This window comes from Gorilla gorilla, chromosome 10, assembly GCF_029281585.2.
Source record: "Gorilla gorilla gorilla isolate KB3781 chromosome 10, NHGRI_mGorGor1-v2.1_pri, whole genome shotgun sequence".
Lineage (NCBI taxonomy): Eukaryota > Metazoa > Chordata > Mammalia > Primates > Hominidae > Gorilla > Gorilla gorilla.
This window is the reverse complement of record NC_073234.2, coordinates 133,550,730-133,568,786: the sequence shown is the minus strand read 5'-3', so window position 1 is coordinate 133,568,786 and position 18,057 is coordinate 133,550,730. Positions and strand designations below refer to the sequence as shown.

The 18,057-nt window shown below is 43.6% G+C and overlaps 1 protein-coding gene across 7 annotated transcripts in view; it reads left to right on the top strand.

Moving 5' to 3' along the window:
* The window catches only part of TAOK3 (TAO kinase 3), a 222,484-nt gene extending 208,759 nt beyond the window's left edge, over positions 1-13,725 (top strand). For all 7 annotated transcript variants that reach the window (XM_031000681.3, XM_055358135.2, XM_019038283.4 and 4 more), the window contains 4 exons: positions 1,647-1,886; positions 3,315-3,527; positions 11,264-11,446; positions 12,487-13,725. In XM_031000681.3, coding sequence (XP_030856541.1) covers positions 1,647-1,886; positions 3,315-3,527; positions 11,264-11,446; positions 12,487-12,648 — 798 coding nt within the window. In that variant the 3' untranslated portion in view covers positions 12,649-13,725. The remainder of the gene's footprint in view (positions 1-1,646; positions 1,887-3,314; positions 3,528-11,263; positions 11,447-12,486) is intronic.
* Positions 13,726-18,057: the final 4,332 nt, after the last annotated feature.

Here is an 18,057-nt window from a genome sequence, read left to right as displayed (position 1 = left end):
CTTATAGCATAAAATCTTTACCCCTTTTATAGCATTTATCACTTATCCAACATTGCTCTCTCTCTTTTTTTTTTTTAATTTGGACGTAAAACTTATTTCCTGGCTGGGCATGGTGGGGTGACTCATGCCTATAATCACAACATTTTGGGAGGTTGAGATGGGAGGATCACTTGAGTCCAGGAGTTCGAGACCAACCTGGGCAACATAGTGAGACCCCATCTCTACCCCCACCCCCTCCCCCCAAAAAAAAGTATGTCCCTGTATTAATTAAGATTTTTTTGTTTGCATGTTAACTGAAATTTATTTCAGCTAGCTTAAGCCAAAACCAGGGAAATTACTATAGAAATACGGGAATGTCTTATAAAATTGAATAGCAGTAATACAGCTAGACCTACTGGAGGTCTCAGAAGCAGTAAGTAACTTAGGCATCAGTATATTCCCTGCACTTCTTTCTTTTCCTTTCTTCTTGGTCTGAAGCCCAGCTTTCTCTAATCCTCAGCCCTCATAGCAGCAGATGACTACCACATATGTGGTTTTTATATGCCTTAATTCCAGCCACACATAGAGATTAACTGGTTCTGAATATCAATTCCAAATTCCGAGTAGAGAAAATAAATTGACCCAGGTTGGGCCACGTATCTAAATCTAATTCAGTGAGCTTTGAGCAGAGCATATACTTCAATAAATGTCTAGTGCACTTCCCTATTGGAGTGTCAGTGAGTTGAGGACAGAAGTCATGGTTTAATAAATATTTTTATGTACTGAGAGCACATTGTTCAGATCTTCATATATAGTGCTATTTAGGAAATACTCTTCAATTGAGGAATGAAAAGATTTCACCCAACTTCCCCTTTTTTTCTAGTTTGCTTTCCTTTCCTCCTTCAACACCAAAGAAAGAAAGAAAGACATGAGTAGAATGGAAAAGAACAGAGTGATTAGATCTATAAATGATCAAACAGACTGTAATGCAGAAGATGAAAGGGGAGAGATCTCATCTGTTTTTTTTTCCCCAACATGCCTTGAACTCTGAGATTTTAAAAAATAGACAATTGGCCTACTTCTGATTCGTGCAAAAACAGAGTATTTCCCAGAAAGCTAAGAACATTGCAGATATTATCAGTTTAATTCTCAATCTTGATTGCTTATTGGCACCACCTGGAGAACTCTTCCCAATACTGACATCAGGCTCCCACCCCAGACAGTTATAAGAATTTCACCCTGTGAGATTCAAGCATCTTATGTTTGAAAAGTTTCCTCACATGATTTTTATGGGCAGTCAGGGTGTAGGACCACTAGCTTCACTGAAGAAACATTTATGTAGACCTATGCATAGCACATCACCTAACTAAGGTTCACAGCAGCTCTGTGAGGTGAGAGAGAGTCAGGTAGAATTAATCCCATTTTACAGAGAGTACAGTAGTGATTGCTGTGAAGTTGCCCATTTTGTAAGTGGTGGACCCAGGAACAGAACCTAAACCTGAAGAGACTGTTAATTTAATCTCATTAAGTCCTGCTGCCAAACACTAATGGGTTTAATTAAGAGATGGTTAGCAGTGCCATTCCTTGCCCTCCCTCACTTAGTTGTGCATTCCTTCCAGTTCATCTCCATTCACCTCTCTCCGTTTATCTTTTGTTCCTGGACGCAGGAACTAAATAAAAAGAGGACCCAGAAGGAGATGGAGCATGCCATGCTAATCCGGCACGACGAGTCCACCCGAGAGCTAGAGTACAGGCAGCTGCACACGTTACAGAAGCTACGCATGGATCTGATCCGTTTACAGCACCAGACTGAACTGGAAAACCAGCTGGAGTACAATAAGAGGCGAGAAAGGGAACTGCACAGAAAGCATGTCATGGAACTTCGGCAACAGCCAAAAAACTTAAAGGTAAGATTTGTGCTGCTGGACAGTGTTGGACCAGATCAGTGGTTTCTCTACCTGAAGTGTCAGAGTCACCTGAGCAACTTTTCAGAATCACAAATTTCTGCGCCCCACACCTATTGTATCAGAATCTCCAGTTGCAAAGCACAGAGTCTATATTTAAGCTCCTGAAAAGGAGATGTTGGGCAAGCTGGTTTGGAAACTATTATTATACTACACTATCTATCAATTTGTCATCGCATCCATTATGAAATGTCTCTGAGCACTTCATTACCTGCCATCTTCAAAACTGGACTAATAGCAGTTTATGGTTCTAATCCCAGGAAATAAGGAAGTTCTATTGGTGTTAGGTACTTTGAGCACTGCTGTATTGAGAAAGACTCTAAAGCCACATCCAAGCTTAGGAGGAAAGAGTGTCATTTATTAGTGATGTCTGTCATGGTCATCAGGAATGAATCTACAAGTGCCAGGCATTTACCACTTCTGCACTAGAGATGCAGAGATGTGGAGGAACTCCTGTGGCCCTCACTGCCTCCAGCTAATTTTAGCTGACTGCTAATTAACAAGCTCTGTGTACTAAGCCATTGCTATATATCCGGGAGGACGTTGTCAGTGTTGCCACAGATATGAGGCCAACCTCGATCACACTGGCTATGCATCTCTTCAGTCAAATCCTAAGCTTAAGCAGTGATTTCTATCACCATAAGTCCTCAGAGTGTTCGTGAAGTGCACACATGACTATGGGGCAACCTGATGGAATGCCTTCTGGGCTTAAAATAATATACTCTACCTTCTCTTTGCCCAAATGCATATTTGATATTGCTACATGCAAGCACAACCTCTTAATGGGGAAAAAAATTCTAAATCACTTTTCTCTTTCAGTTTACGCTGAAATCCAGTAGAAATGGGTTAGGATATAAGGTACCATCCATATACTCTCCTTTATGGAGTTGATAAGAAATTGCTATAAACCAGAGCAGTAAGAGCTGGCTTATATAATGCTATCCCCTGTCTCACTTGAAAACAGGGTGAAACACAAAAACAAAAAAAAAGGGGGAAAACAATGAACAACGGAAGACACTGAAGTGTCTGACTAGGAAAGCATGAAAAGAGTTGCCACTATTTCAACAAGCTAAGCTTCATAGTATCGCTCAATCTGCTTAGAGTTGTCATCCCCTTGTAACAGTCCATATTTTCTTTGAAGCCATTTGTAAATTCAAAATTACTTATAGTCATTCAATATAAAACCAAAAGTGCAGGTAGAGTTAACTTTTGTCTGTGTCATACATACTGCTTGATTTTTATTGATTAGCAATGTGAGTCACTGCACCAAAAACCAGATGCTCTCAGCACTTGTATTATAACATTATGGTAGAAGGCTTTCTGTATTTACTGATGTGCCTTTATTTTTCCTTTGTCACTTTTTCTACCCAGGCCATGGAAATGCAAATTAAAAAACAGTTTCAGGACACTTGCAAAGTACAGACCAAACAGTATAAAGCACTCAAGAATCACCAGTTGGAAGTTACTCCAAAGAATGAGCACAAAACAATCTTAAAGACACTGAAAGATGAGCAGACAAGAAAACTTGCCATTTTGGCAGAGCAGTATGAACAGAGTATAAATGAAATGATGGCCTCTCAAGCGGTAAGTGGTTAGGTTTGGTGCCACGGCTTCGAGAGCTTTGGGAATCAAGAAAATCCAAGATCCAGCCTGTTGTTCCCAAGATGATTCTTGCACAAATTTAGGATATTGATGTTTTTCTGCCCAAAGGACTGAGGAAAGGACGACGTTGAATAAAGCCAAGCCAATGTGGATACTTGCTGGAGTGTCTTATAAGATGGAACTCAAGGAGTGACATGCCACATCAGACCTGTAGCACATAGGGACTTTGAGGGCAAATGTGATAGATACCACATATGATACCATGTGTTCATTTATCAAAGATTTTACTGACTGCCCTCCCCGCAACTAATATCAGGCACAAATGAATAAGACAGTCCCTGCCCTTAGGGAGCCCACAGTCAAGTGAGGAAGACAGATACACAGATACACTCATGCAATAAACTTTTATTAAGCATCAGTGTTCAGCACTCTGCTGGACTCAGAGATGGAGGATGAGCTAGACAGACAATTTGTCAGTCAAGCCAGGTGGTCAGATAATTAAGCAGTAATAGTAAAACATGGTAAGTGGGGCCGGGCGCGGTGGCTCACGCCTGTAATCCCAGCATTTTGGGAGGCCGAGGCAGGTGGATCACAAGGTCAGGAGTTCGAAACCAGGCTGACCAACATGGTGAAACCCCATCTCTACAAAAAGTACAAAAATTAGCTGGGCAGGCACCTGTAGTCCCAGCTACTCAGGAGGCTGAGGCAGGAGAATCACTTGAACCCGGGAGGCGGAGGTTGCAGTGAGCTGAGATCGCATCACTGCACTCCAGCCTGGGTGACAGAGCAAGACTCTGTCTCAGAAAAAAAAAAAAAAAAAAAGTGAGTGATTTGAAATGGGAGGTACTGGGGGTTAGGGGAGAACAAGTAGGACTAACTAAGCTCGTCTAGGGAAATCTTCCTAGAGGGAGCCAAGAAACTTTAAGGAATTCATTGACATAAACCGATTCCTTGAAACTGGGACCTACATAGGTAAAGGTTCAAACAGAGGAAAGTATATGGAGACAGAAAGAACTTTGGTGTGAGCCCAAAGTTCAAGGAGGAAGATTGCAGGAACCCAGAATGGAGAGGTCATAAAGGGAGCTTGGGATGGGAGCTTGCCTGGTAATTCGGTGAAGATTTCCCAAGGAGACGAGTCTTAAAGAGTAATAGTTTACCAAATAGGCATAAGAGAAAAAGTTGTTCCTGACAGAGGATACAGTATATGCAAAGACTTAGAGGCGTGAAAGAGGATGGCACATTTGAGAAACAATGAGAAATTGCTATGGCAAGAGTATAGGATGCTTGTTGAGGGAAAGTGGGAGGATAGTCAGGGTCAGAGCCTCAGAAGCCAGGAGTTTGAATGTTATTTTGTAAGCAATGGAGAGCTGTTGAACCCTGTTTTAAGAAGGAAAGCATAACTGGATCAGATTTGTGTTACAGAAAGATATTAGCAGAAATGTGGCAAATATAGGTAAAGAGACCTGTTAGGAAGCCATTATAATAGTTCAGGAAAAAGATGATGAGAGAACATGCTAATGGAGATGGAGAGGAGTGGGGAAGGTTTTAAGAAATATTTAGGAGGCAAGAATAGAAATAACTTAGTGACCAATTTGAGAGGTTTGACAACAGAGTAGAATAGGTCATTATCTTACCAAGCTAGAACAATAAAAGAGTGAGTTTGGATGCCTGCAAGGATAATTGACTAAGTCGTAGACATGGTGTCTGAGTTTTGTGGGTGACCAGGTAGAGAGGTACAGATAATGGAAACCTGCAGTTTAGGAGGGATGTCAAGATTAAAGGCAGAAAGCTAGACTTCATTGTTATATGTGTGCACTTGTGGCTGGTAGGAATGGATGAGATCTGCTGGGGATGGGAGGTATTCTTAGAGAGGAAAGAACTAAGGACAGAGTCTGGTAGACATCAACATTTGAGGGCTGAGTAGAAGTAGAACAAAAGTGAATAATCAGAGACACAGGAAGGGAACCCGAAGAGAGCATGTCACAGGAGCCAGAGCAGGAGTTTCTAACTGACAGCGTCACATGTTGCAGAGATCAATTAGAAGAATAAACTTTGAGGTGTTCATTGGACCTAGCACTGGATTCGTCCATTGCTTGTCTCGGACAATCAGTGGAGTGGTGGGACTGGGAGACATTATAGAGCATTGAATGAGGGATTATAAAGTGAAATCCAAATGGTAAGTGAGACTGCTTTTCCCAGATCCTCATCAATGAAGGAAAAGAGAACAAGAACTTTAGCAAAAGGAGAGAGAGTTGAAGAAGGACTTCTGTTAGTTGGGAGATGCTTAAGCATGCATGTTCTTAGGCCGAGGATGGGAGCTAGTGCATTCATCTATTCATCCATCCAGCAAGTATTCATTGAGTGCCTACATGATGTACCAGGCATCTGGAGATACTGTGGTGGATAAGACAGTCATGGATCACATCTTCATGGAGTTTATGGAAGCATGGAGGAAACAGACATTGGAAAAGTCTACTCTGTGTAATGTCAGAGCAAGAGCAAGGTGCCAACAGACTGCAAAACAGGAGAGCTCGCCTGGTCTGGAGAGTCAGGAGAGGCCTCCCTGGCACAATGGCTATGTAGGCTGAGGAACCTACACATGAGGAACATGTGAACATGGGGAAGGTGGTGGCACTTTGGAAGAATTCACAGAAATCTATTATGTTTGGGATGTAGGGAACTAGGAGAGGACTAACATGAGAACAAGACTGGAGGGGTAAACAGGCTGGGTCACGTAGGGGCTTTCGGGCTTTGTTAAGAATTTTTGTCTTTATCCGAAACAATGAAAAGCCACTGGAGGGTATTAAGCAGGGTGTGACATCAGATTTGTGTTTTTGAACCATCACTCTGGTGACATGGAGAATGGCCTGGGAGATGGGAAGAATGGATATTAGGAGATGATTTGTGAAGTGACTTTTACCCGGGGTATGAGGGAGTGGTAGCCAGACTAGAAAAGGGGCAGTCGGGATGAAGGGGGAAGTTACTAAATTTGGTGGGAGGTAGAATTGAGAGTACTTAATGACAGGTTGAATGTGGAGAGTCCAGTGTTCAGGATGACTTCCAGTCTCTGGTTTGAACAAACAGTAGATGATGGGCCAGGCATGGTGGCTCATGCCTGTAATCCTAGCACTTTGGGAGGCCGAGGCGGGCAGATCACCTGAGGTCAGGAGTTTGAGACCAGCCTGGCCAGTGTGGCAAAACCCTGTCTCTACTAAAAATACAAAAATTAGTCGGGCTTGGTGGCACACACTTGTGTAATCCCAGCTACTTGGGAGACTGAGGCAGGAGAATCGCTTGGACCCAGGAGGCAGCAGAGGTTGCAGTGAGCCGAGATCACGCCACTGCACTCCAGCCTGGGTGACAGAGTGAGACTCCATCTAAACAAAAATAAAACAGTAGATGATGGTCTACCTGTATTTACCTATATGGTAAAAAAGGAAGTGGAACAGGTGTGTGGGAAGGAAAAGGTGATGTATTGGCTGTGTGGAGCCTGAGAGCCTGGGAAACATCCAGAGGAGGATGTCTCTGGTAGACTACAGGAGCTCGTCTGGACCTCAGAAGGAAAGTCTGAAATAGAGGTTTAGTGTGGGAGTCATTTGCACATATGTAGATGGTAATTGAGGCTTTTGAAATAGATGAGATTCTTAGGAAGAGCGGTTAGAGGAAGAAGAGGGCCCAGGACAAAGCCCTTAGAACACCCACATTTAAGGACCAGGTAGGTAAGGACTACTGGAAAGGGAATAATAGTCAGAGAGGGAAGACAAAAACCAAGAAGTTGTGGTATCTCAGAAGACAAAGATTTCAAGAAGGAAGGGGCAGTCAGCAATACCAAATGCTGCTGGAAGGTCAGGTAACAGGCCACTTCCAGGCTATCATGGGTCACCTTAATGTGGGCAGTAGAAGTAGAGGGTTAGGATCAGAATGAGTGCGAGGAAAGGAGTGCAGAGGGAGATGAAAGGCAAAGAGAAGGAAGAAGTTGATAGACACATAGAGGTTGATAGGGTTTTTGTCTTGTTAATCTTTATATGCTCAGCCTCTGCAACAATGCGTGGCATACAACAAGCGTTCAATGAATGTTTGTTATATAAAATGGGAGAGACCAGGCGCGGTGGCTCACGCCTGTAATCCCAGCACTTTGTGGGAAGGGTCACTTGAGGCCAAGAATTCTTGACCAGCCTAGGCAACATAGCAAGACCCTGTCTTTACAAAAAATACAAAAATTAGCCAGGCATGGTGGCACATGCCTGTAGTCCCAGTAACTTGGGAGGCTGAAGCAGGAGGATCACTCAAGCCCAGGAGTTCAAGGCTGCAGTGAGCTATGATCACACCACTGCACTCCAGCCTGAGCAACAGAACAAGACTGGGACTCTTAAAAAAAATAAATAAGAGAGAACAGGATCAGAAATACAGGTCAATGATTACCCTTGAATAAAAGGAGAGAAATGCCCTTTCTTCTGAGACAGGGAGAAGATAAGTGTGTGATCATTACAGCATCCTTTACTGACTTACCATGTGGCAAGTACAATCAATGTTAAATATCTCATAAGTGTTACCTCATTTCATTTTTGTGAAACCCCTTTGAAGTAGTTACTGTTTTGACCCTAATTTACCTGTGAGGAAACTGAAGTTCACTGAAGTAAAGCTACTTGCTTAGGACAGGAGTTGGCAAACTTTGTCTGTAAAGGGACACATAGTAATTAGCTTTGTGGACCACAGGGTCTCTGTCACAGCTACTCAGCTTTGCCATTGTAGCACAAATGCAGCCATAGACAAAACATAAATTAAAGAGTATTATCAATGTCCAATAAAACTTTATTTATAGCTGGGTGAAGCGGCTCATGCCTGTAATCCCAGCAATTTGGGAGGCCGAGGCGGGTGGATCACCTGAGGTTAGGAGTTCGAGACCAGCCTGGCCAACCTGGTGAAACCTCATCTCTGCTAAAAATACAAAAATTAGCTAGGCATGGTGGTGCGTGCCTGTAATCCCAGCTACTCAGGAGGCTGAGGCAGGAGAATCGCTTCAACCAGGGAGTCGGAGGTTGCAGTGAGCCAAGATCACACCACAGCACTCTAGCCTGGTGACAGAGCGAGACTCCATCTCAAAAAATATATATATATATATTTACAAAACCAGGCACCAGGCTAGATTTGGCCCATGGGCTGTAGTGTGCCAACCACTGGCTTGGGGGGGGGTAAGGGGGAAGGTCACATAGCTAATTAGTGGTGGGGCTAGGATTTGAACCCATCTTGGGGGGAATCCTGTGCGCCTGTATGCTTGGCTGCTTCTACATTATGTTGCCTCTTATCGTATCTTCAGTGTAAGCCACTGTAAAGATCAGACATATTTACCTTTACTCTTATAAAACTTTTTAATGGAGCTGGGCACGGTGGCTCACACCTATAATCCCAGTATGTTGGGAGGCCAAGGCAGGTGGATCACCTGAGTTCAGGAGTTTGAGACCAGCCTGGCCAACATGGTGAAACGCCATCTCTATTAAAAATGCAAAAAATTAGCTGGGCCTGGTGGCACTTACCTGTAATCCCAGCTACTCGGGAGGATGAGGCAGGAGAATCACTTGAACCTGGGAGAAGGAGGTTGCAGTGAGCTGAGATCACATCACTGCACTCAGCCTGGGCAACTGAGTGAGACTGTCTCAAAAACCACGAAAAAACAACTTTTTAATGGATTTGACGTGTGTAACCTTGGGTGATAAAAATTAAATGCTGGAATATATCCTCTGATTTCTAGCACTGGGCCATCAGAGTCAGAGCTGGTACAGAACAATGGTACCAGTTACTGCTAATAATAATAGCGTGCCAGAAACAAAAGGAAATGGAGATGTTCTAAATGTTTAAAGATGTTTAGATGTTTAGATGGTCTAAATTGACCATCGAATGAACCCCTCACCCACTTAGCCGGGGCTTACAGCAACTAATGCAGACAAGTAGAAAAGAACAGGACTTTCACTGCCTTTACTGATAAGGAACCTCCCATATCAAGAGGGAATCAGTAACAACCCTCATTGGGAGCCAGTAAATCCTTTGGCATTTACCTGTGAGTCTGTTCCTGCCAAAGACTATGTATTATGTCTAGTGTCTCTTATCCCTTCATTCCTTACTGGGAAAATGAGAACTGTCTATCCTCTTTAAGGGTTTTAATGAAACCTGGTTAGGATTAATTTTTAGAAGGTACCTTGGAAATATGATTATGTAATTTATTTTATGTTCCTGTAATCTCTATAGTATGTTTCTCCAGAAGTACTAAAAGAAGATACATGCAAATAACTAAAACTATTTTAATATAACGTTTCAAAAAGTAATTTTTCAATCAAGATATGTATATTGTCACAAATTGTACATAAGGTGGAGAATAAGTATCTTGGAAAAGTGGTCAATAAGGAAACGCAGATAAGCTCAGGGTAAATGGACTGATTGAAGGGTTCTAATCTCATAGTTCTCAGCCAAACTGTGGGCCTGCCAAAACTGGACCAAACCAAGCCTGCAACCCGGGGTCATCATTCCTAAACACTGTCCTGCTAATGGTCCGAAACCTTCCACTCTGCTTTGAGAAGTTGGTGCTTCTACTTGGTTCATTCTCCACGCAGGATCTGGGTATCTTGTATAAGACAAAGTTCAGGCACTGCTTCAAAGCAGTTATGCCTCTTAAAATTATCAAGCCTACCTACCCCCTGAGAGGAAGAGATTTTTTTTTTTTTTTTTATGAGACAAAGTCTGTCTGCCAAGCTGGAGTGCAGTGGTGTGATCATAGCCCACTGCAGCCTCGAACTCCTGGGTTCAAGAGATTCTTCAGCCTCAGCCTCCCAAAGTAGCTGGGACTACAGGCACATGCCACCATGCCTGGCTAATTTTTTTAAAAATCTTTGTATAGATGGGGGTCTCACAATATTTCCCAGGCTAGTATTGAACGCCAGGCCTCAAGCAATCCTCACACCCTGGCCTCCCAAAGCGCTGAGATAACAGAGGTGAGCCACCAGCCAGGGAAGAGATTTTGAACCATTTGGAGTTTTGGATTGGCTGGCTAGCAACGTAACTTTTATAGCCAACGATAGGTGCCAACATTACTACTTGGAGCATAACAGTACTGTGGTATATTCCTCAAGTTTTATGGAAATTGGAATCAATTTTTTAGAGCTAAGCATATCTAAATGATTTTAGGGTTAAAGATCTTGAAATAAGGACATGATCAGTTGAAACCGAAATAATGATAACCACTACTATTTATTGAACACTTGTAATGCATTGAGAACTGTGCCTAGGATTTTATATTAATTCTTTCATTTAATCCTCCCACCAATCTCAGGCAATAGGAACTATTCTTGTTATTTTCTTGAGGATGAAACACATGAGATCTAGAGAGGTAGGTAATGTGCCAAGGTGTAACACACACAAAGTGGATGGTGTAGCTGTAATTCAAGCCCAGGAGCCCACCTCTAAAGCCCACAGGTGTAGCCTTCCTGACGCCTGCTGCTGTGGTTTCAGATCATACTGAAAAGAATGTGTTTGGTATTGTAGCCCATTGGGCAGACTTGACGGTTTTTGATTCCTAACTCTGAATGTACCCAGAGCATCTGTGTTTTTGAGGGGGCAACCAATTTCAATCCAAATGAGGAAACCTCTTCCAGTAGTCACCAAGGGCTGTAGGCCACCAAGGGCTGTAGGCAAGGGTGCATGACCGTGTGTGTCTTCTGTGCCCGCAGTTACGGCTAGATGAGGCTCAAGAAGCAGAATGCCAGGCCTTGAGGCTACAGCTCCAGCAGGAAATGGAGCTGCTCAACGCCTACCAGAGCAAAATCAAGATGCAAACAGAGGCACAACATGAACGTGAGCTCCAGAAGCTAGAGCAGAGAGTGTCTCTGCGCAGAGCACACCTTGAGCAGAAGGTAAGGGAGCATTACCAGGGGTCCCGTGCCACTGGGTGGAAGGGGGCATGGCTGAGGGAACTGCCACATATGCAGCCTTCCTTAGTTAGAGATTAAACTGGGCACTTTTCACTCATCTGCTTTATGCTACTGGTACCCTTGTGAGGTAGGCATTGTCCCCATTCTACAGGCCGAAACACCAAGGCACGCATGTCTGACCCCACATCCCAAGTCTTTCTTCTGCTCTGCTAGGAAACCCTCAACGTTCCCAGACAGAGGAATGATGTGGGTTGCTGGGGTGGTTGATGTGACACCTGAAAGGTACTGTGAGCTGATAGCAGGGCTGCCAAATGGCACGAGGAAGCCAAATGTACAATAGATTTGACTTTTTAGCTATTTTTAAACCGAGAGAAATCACCAGCAGGGCTGTTTAAAAAAAAGTTAAAATGATAGGCTGATATTGCCATGCATAATAAATGTTATCCCATCTGAAATATTCATTGCTTTAGAAATTCTGAGGAATATGAAGTAGAAAAGATTTCATAAGGCATCTCAAAGCTGTAAAGCATTTATTTGCTTAACCAGTTATTTGCACTTTCTTCCAGTAGTTCCCTGAGACCAGCGTAACAGACTATTTTCCCAGCTCCCGTTCTAGAACTAAATTACTAATGACCCAGGAGGCATTTGGCTCCGTGGGAAAGCAGCACAATCCAATTGTGCTTGAGTGTCTTTTAGCTTCTCATGAGCCATCCCCTAACACAGGACACTGACCTAGATCCGCCCAGCCGCTGGGCTTGCTAGAACGGCATTGCCAGCCCCAGGTGGACCCCAAACATTGATATTCTTGTGAGCAAGTTTTAAATATAATGATTTAGATGTATTGATCACAGGACTCGGCCAGCCTTCCTCGGTCCTCCCGTAGTTCCTGTGTGTGTGTGTGTGCACTTCATGTGTGTGCCTGTGTGTGTGCATGTCATATGTGTGCCTATGGGTGTATCACGTGCACGTGGGTGCCTGTTAGGAGATGCTTTCCATTAAGAACTGCATCGTGCTTCTTTCAGATTGAAGAGGAGCTGGCTGCCCTTCAGAAGGAACGCAGCGAGAGAATAAAGAACCTATTGGAAAGGCAAGAGCGAGAGATTGAAACTTTTGACATGGAGAGCCTCAGAATGGGATTTGGGAATTTGGTTACATTAGATTTTCCTAAGGAGGACTATAGATGAGATTAAATTTTTTGCCATTTACAAAAAAAAAAAAAAAAAAGAAAACAGAAAAAAATTCAGACCCTGCAAAACCACATTCCCCATTTTAACGGGCGTTGCTCTCACTCTCTCTCTCTCTTACTCTTACTGACATCGTGTCGGACTAGTGCCTGTTTATTCTTACTCCATCAGGGGCCCCCTTCCTCCCCCCGTGTCAACTTTCAGTGCTGGCCAAAATCTGGCCATCTCTTCTATTCATAGTACACGTCACAGTATTGATGTGATTCAAAATGTTTCAGTGAAAACTTTGGAGACAGTTTTAACAAAACCAATAAACCAACAACAAAAAAAGTGGATGTATATTGCTTTAAGCAATCACTCATTACCACCAATCTGTGAAAGTAAAGCAAAAAATAATAATAATAAATGCCAAGGGGGAGAGAGACACAATATCCGCAGCCTTACACCTTAACTAGCTGCTGCATTATTTTATTTTATTTTATTTTTTTGGTATTTATTCATCAGGAATAAAAAAAACAAAGTTTTATTAAAGATTGAAAATTTGATACATTTTACAGAAACTAATTGTGATGTACATATCAGTGGTGACATATTATTACTTTTTTGGGGATGGGGGGTGGGTGGGGTGAAGAGATCTTGTGATTTTTAAGAACCTGCTGGCAAGAGTTTAACTTGTCTTCAGCATATTCTGATTGTATCATAATCATTTTCTGCTGTTGCAGAGGATGTGAATACACTTAAGGAGCTCACAGAATCCCAGTAGCACAAATTGGGCTTTGGCAAATCGTGTATTTTGTGTATAGAAGGAATTTAAGGAGAGGTATTACTTATTTTCATATTGTATTTTAACTGTTTCTCTGATCAAATTTTTTTACTTCCTCCTCCTGTTCCTCCCCACCTCCCTCCTTTTCCAATTCAGTATTTGGAGTTCAACACTGTCTCTCAATCAGATCATCTTGATCTTTTTCTTTATCTCCCTTCCCCTTCCTAAGTCCCATTTCTTGGTCATAAATATTGCATTATTCACACTTTCAAACTGTGTATTTTCTTACAATAAAAAATGATGAAAAAAAAAAAGGCTTTACTTCTTTTGCATGCACTTTAAAAACAAAACAAAACATTTTTCAGGTTCCAAGGAAGAGCATGATAACTGTCAGAGCTTTTAATTATATTTGTAAATAAAAGTGTTCATCACATTGCCTTGCTGTGTTATTGTAGCAGGAAGTTTCCCTTCTAGGTTCACCAGTTCACAACTCAGAGGGACAGCCACCCTCCTGAAACTGTTCTCCATAGCCTCGGTCGCTCCAAGAAGAGCCATTTGAGCCTTTCAGGTAAAGCTCTGTCTTCCAAGTTCTTCTATGGGGCTGAACATAGTGTTGCACCATTCGATGTGGGCACGTGGTCAACTGCACCTTTCTGTCCTAAAGAATAGAAGGCATGTGCGCACACACACACACACAAAACCCCCCACGTGCCAGTCGTGCATAGAAGCATGCATTGCTGAAGAGAGAAATTGGGCACCCTTAAAGAAAAGCAGGCTGTGGAGAAGGCACTATAACCAAATATTTGAAATGATCCCACTGTAATATTAGATCCCTCTCCCCTCATATTCTGCTTTTATTAGAATAATTTTACATGTAAAACAATGAGATAGTAAAAAATATAAAATTTCAGAGATATGATTTGGGAGTCAGGACAATCTCAGTAAGATCCCAAATGCTTAAGCCTCTATCAGGCTTGTCCAACCCACCTTATTTTGTTGTTACTCTGTTTTGTTTTGTTCTAGGCTTTTGGCAGCCTGAAGCTATGGTTTTTGGTTTCTGTGTCTAGTGATAAATGGAAAAGGGGGACGAGGAAGGGGCTTTACTGGCCCAACCAGAAACAGAAACTAAGAACCCATGACTTGTGTTCTCTCCCTTGGACACTCCTGGAAATTGCTCTTTAGAGTATGATGACCCGGGGTGGGCCCAGCACTTTGGAAGGCTGAGGTGGGTGGATCACCTGAGGTCAGGAGTTCAAGACCAGCCTGGCCAACATGGTGAAACCCCATCTCTACTAAAAATACAAAAATTAGCTGGGCGTGGTGGTGGGCGCCTGTAATCCCACCTACTCGGGAGGCTGAGGCAGGAGAATCGCTTGAACGTGGGAGGCAGAGGTTGCAGTGAGCCAAGATGGCACCACTGCACTCCAGCCTGGGCAACAACAGTGAAACTCTGTTTCAAAAGAAAAGAATATGATGACCTAAAGATCACTCTTGTTTCCTACAGGATGTTCATGTGTCAGAGACAAATGTGACCAGTCATGTTCACTCTGATAGGCTAAAGCAGAAAGGTATACTCATAAATAATTATCAATGTGGGTTAATCCCAACTACAAAACCTTCTGTAACATCACACTCAGTGATAATTGTGTTTCCTAAGTACCTCTGTTCATTGGAGTTTCTATATTAGGTACATCTGAAAATAATACTGGAAAGGGTTAGAGAAACAGATAACGTCGATGGCGTGCTTACGCTTGCCACATGATGGAACACTAGGCTTTCACAAATGAAGAAATAAGCTCACTCCAGAGTAAGTGGCAGGGTGGGGTCTGAATCGAGACCTGTCTGATCTATACCCAAAGGGGTATTCCATCTTCAGTAGGGTAGAAAAGCTTCCTGTAGCCTCTTTCATCCATTTCTCACTGTGGTGAGAAATGTCTAGCTAGTTTGGGAAAGGGCCCTATGTCTGAGATTGTAGGTACTATCTTTAGAAAAGGTCTCGATGGCTCACAGCTGTAATCCCAGCACTTTGGGAGACTGAGGTGGGTGGATCATCTGAGGTCAGGAGTTTGAGGTCAGCCTGGCCAACATGGTGAAACCCCGTCTCTACTAAAAATACAAAAATCAGCCAGGCGTGGTGGTGGGCGCCTGTAATCCCAGCTACTCGGGAGGCTGAGACAGGAGAATCGCTTGAACCCGGGAGGCGGAGATTGCAGTGAGCCAAGATGGCACCACTGCACTCCAGCCTGAGCAACAGAATGAGACTCGGTCTCAAAAAAAAGTCCCACTGCGCAAGTTTGTCAGGGATGTGTCCCAGGGCAGTTACCAGGAAGCAGGGATGTGGGTCCCTGCTCCTAACACCTGCTATGGACGGAGTTGTCCTACTTCTCCTAGTACCTGCCTGAGGAGGCAGTAAGGAAGGCAGGGGGACTAGGAAGGCTGAGGCAGGAGAATCGCTTGAACCCAGGAGGCGGAGGCTGCAGTGAGGAAACAGACCTGAGGAAACTGGACTTTTGTACTTTGTTCTTACATGACAATCAGGCCAAGTTTAGTCATTTACATACATTAACTATTAATCCCAACAAAAGATGATTTTGTCCTCCAAAAACGCTGTGAGGTAAATAAGGCAGGCTGACAACCGCCTGCAACCCTGATGTTTTTTCAAATGAGGAAGCTGGAATTTGTGACCCAGTGGGCCCGGTGGTTATCAGCTAGACCTTGAGGCCAGAGTTGAGCTCAGAATGGGGGTCACCCCCTTCCTAGCCGCCCTTGGGGAAGTTCACATCACATACCAGTTGAAGAAGGCATCACCCTTCTTTCTTAGATGACTACTGCCTTCTCATATATATGTATTTTTTTTCTCTTTAGTTCCGTGTTTGTTAGTATTAATGTTTTTCTTTTTCTATTTTTTTTTTAGATGGAGTCTCGCTCTGTCACTCAGGTTGGAGTGCAGTGGCGTGATCTTGGCTTACTGCATCCTCCACCTCCCAGGTTTAAGCAGTTCTTCTGCCTCCACCTCCCAAGTAGCTGGAATTACTGCAGCCTTGACTTCCTGACCTCAAGTGATCCTCCCACCTCAGCCTCCCTAGTAGCTGGGACTACAGGAACGAGTCCACACATCGGGCTAATTTTTGCATTTTTTTAGAGAGAGAGGGGTTTTGCCATGTTGCCCAGGCTGGTGATCTGCCCCACCTTGGCCTCACAAAGTGCTGGGATTACAGGTATGAGCCTCCATGCCCAGCCTTTACATTTATTTTCAAGGTCAACAGGACAGTTTTGTTTTTTTTTTTTTTTTTGAGACAGAGTTTCGCTCTTGTCACCCAGGCTTAAGTGCAATGGCGCGATCACAGCTCACTGCAACCTCGCCTCCCAGGCTCAAGCGATTCTCCTGCCTTAGCCTCCCTAGTAGCTGGGATTACAAGCGCCCGCCACCATGTCCAGCTAATTTTTGTATTTTTAGTAGGGATGGTGTTTTACCATGTTGGCCAGGCTGGTCTTGAACTCCTGACCTCAGTTCATCCACCCACCTCGGCCTCCCAAAGTGCTGGGATTACAGGCGTGAGCCACGGTGCCCAGCTGACAGTTGTTTTCTTTGTAACTTGTGTTCAACAAAATCTTATTACGTAAAAAAACGAATTTTAGAACTCTAAAGTGTAAAAAAAAAAAAAAAAAAAAAAAAAAACTTCCAGGCTTGGCATGGTGGCTCATGCCTGTAATCCCAGCACTTTGGGAGGCCAAAGCAGTCAGGAGGTCAGGAGTTTGAGAGCCGCCTGGCCAACATGGCAAAACCCCTTTTCTACTAAAAATACAAAATTAGCTGGGCATAGTGGTGCATGCCTGTAATCCCAGCTACTCAACAGGCTGAGGCAAGAGAATCACTTGAACCCACCCAGGAGGTGGAGGTTGCGGTGAGCCGAGATTATTCCACTGCGTTCCAGCCTGGGTGACAGGGTGAGACTCCATCTCAAAAAAATTAAAAAAAGAAAAAAAGAAAACTTACATCTACCTTATGTGCTTCCAGCAAGGCAACATTTCCAAGTTTTTTCAGAGAAAAAAGTACTGCAGTGAAAGATGGGGAAGGGCTAGTCATTAGCACCTGTCAGGCCTGATTCAGGATCCCCCCTTTGCATCGCAGAGACCAAATCACAGTGATTTGCACCTTCAAACACCTCCTTTCCTTTCTTTCGGTACATCAGATGGCATGAGACGGTGACCTTCTCACCCTCCTACCCTGCGCACCTCTTTGGTACTGATCCTCTGTGGATAACACATCAGAACGGAAAGTGCAGGCTACTTCTTAGGCATTGTTACGGTGTCCGCGCCAGACTTCACCAAGGGGGAAGGTTTTCAGCCATCTTCTTTAGAACATCCTTCTTGGGTCAAAAGGACCACTTGAAGCAAAGGTGCTTTTTGGGCAATAAGACTCGCCCTCACATTTTATGATGTTTTTTTTTAGAAACCTCAAGTCTGAACTGTTTGCTCCTGCCGTGGGTTAATGGCACATGTAGAGGCACAGACCCTCCGTATGGCCCCTAGAACAAGTCCCAGCTGTTACTTGCTGGTCACGGAGACGACTCACCCTGAGACTTGACTTCTCACACTTATGAAACCTATACCCAATAGAACAAAACATCTGGGGACTCAGTTCC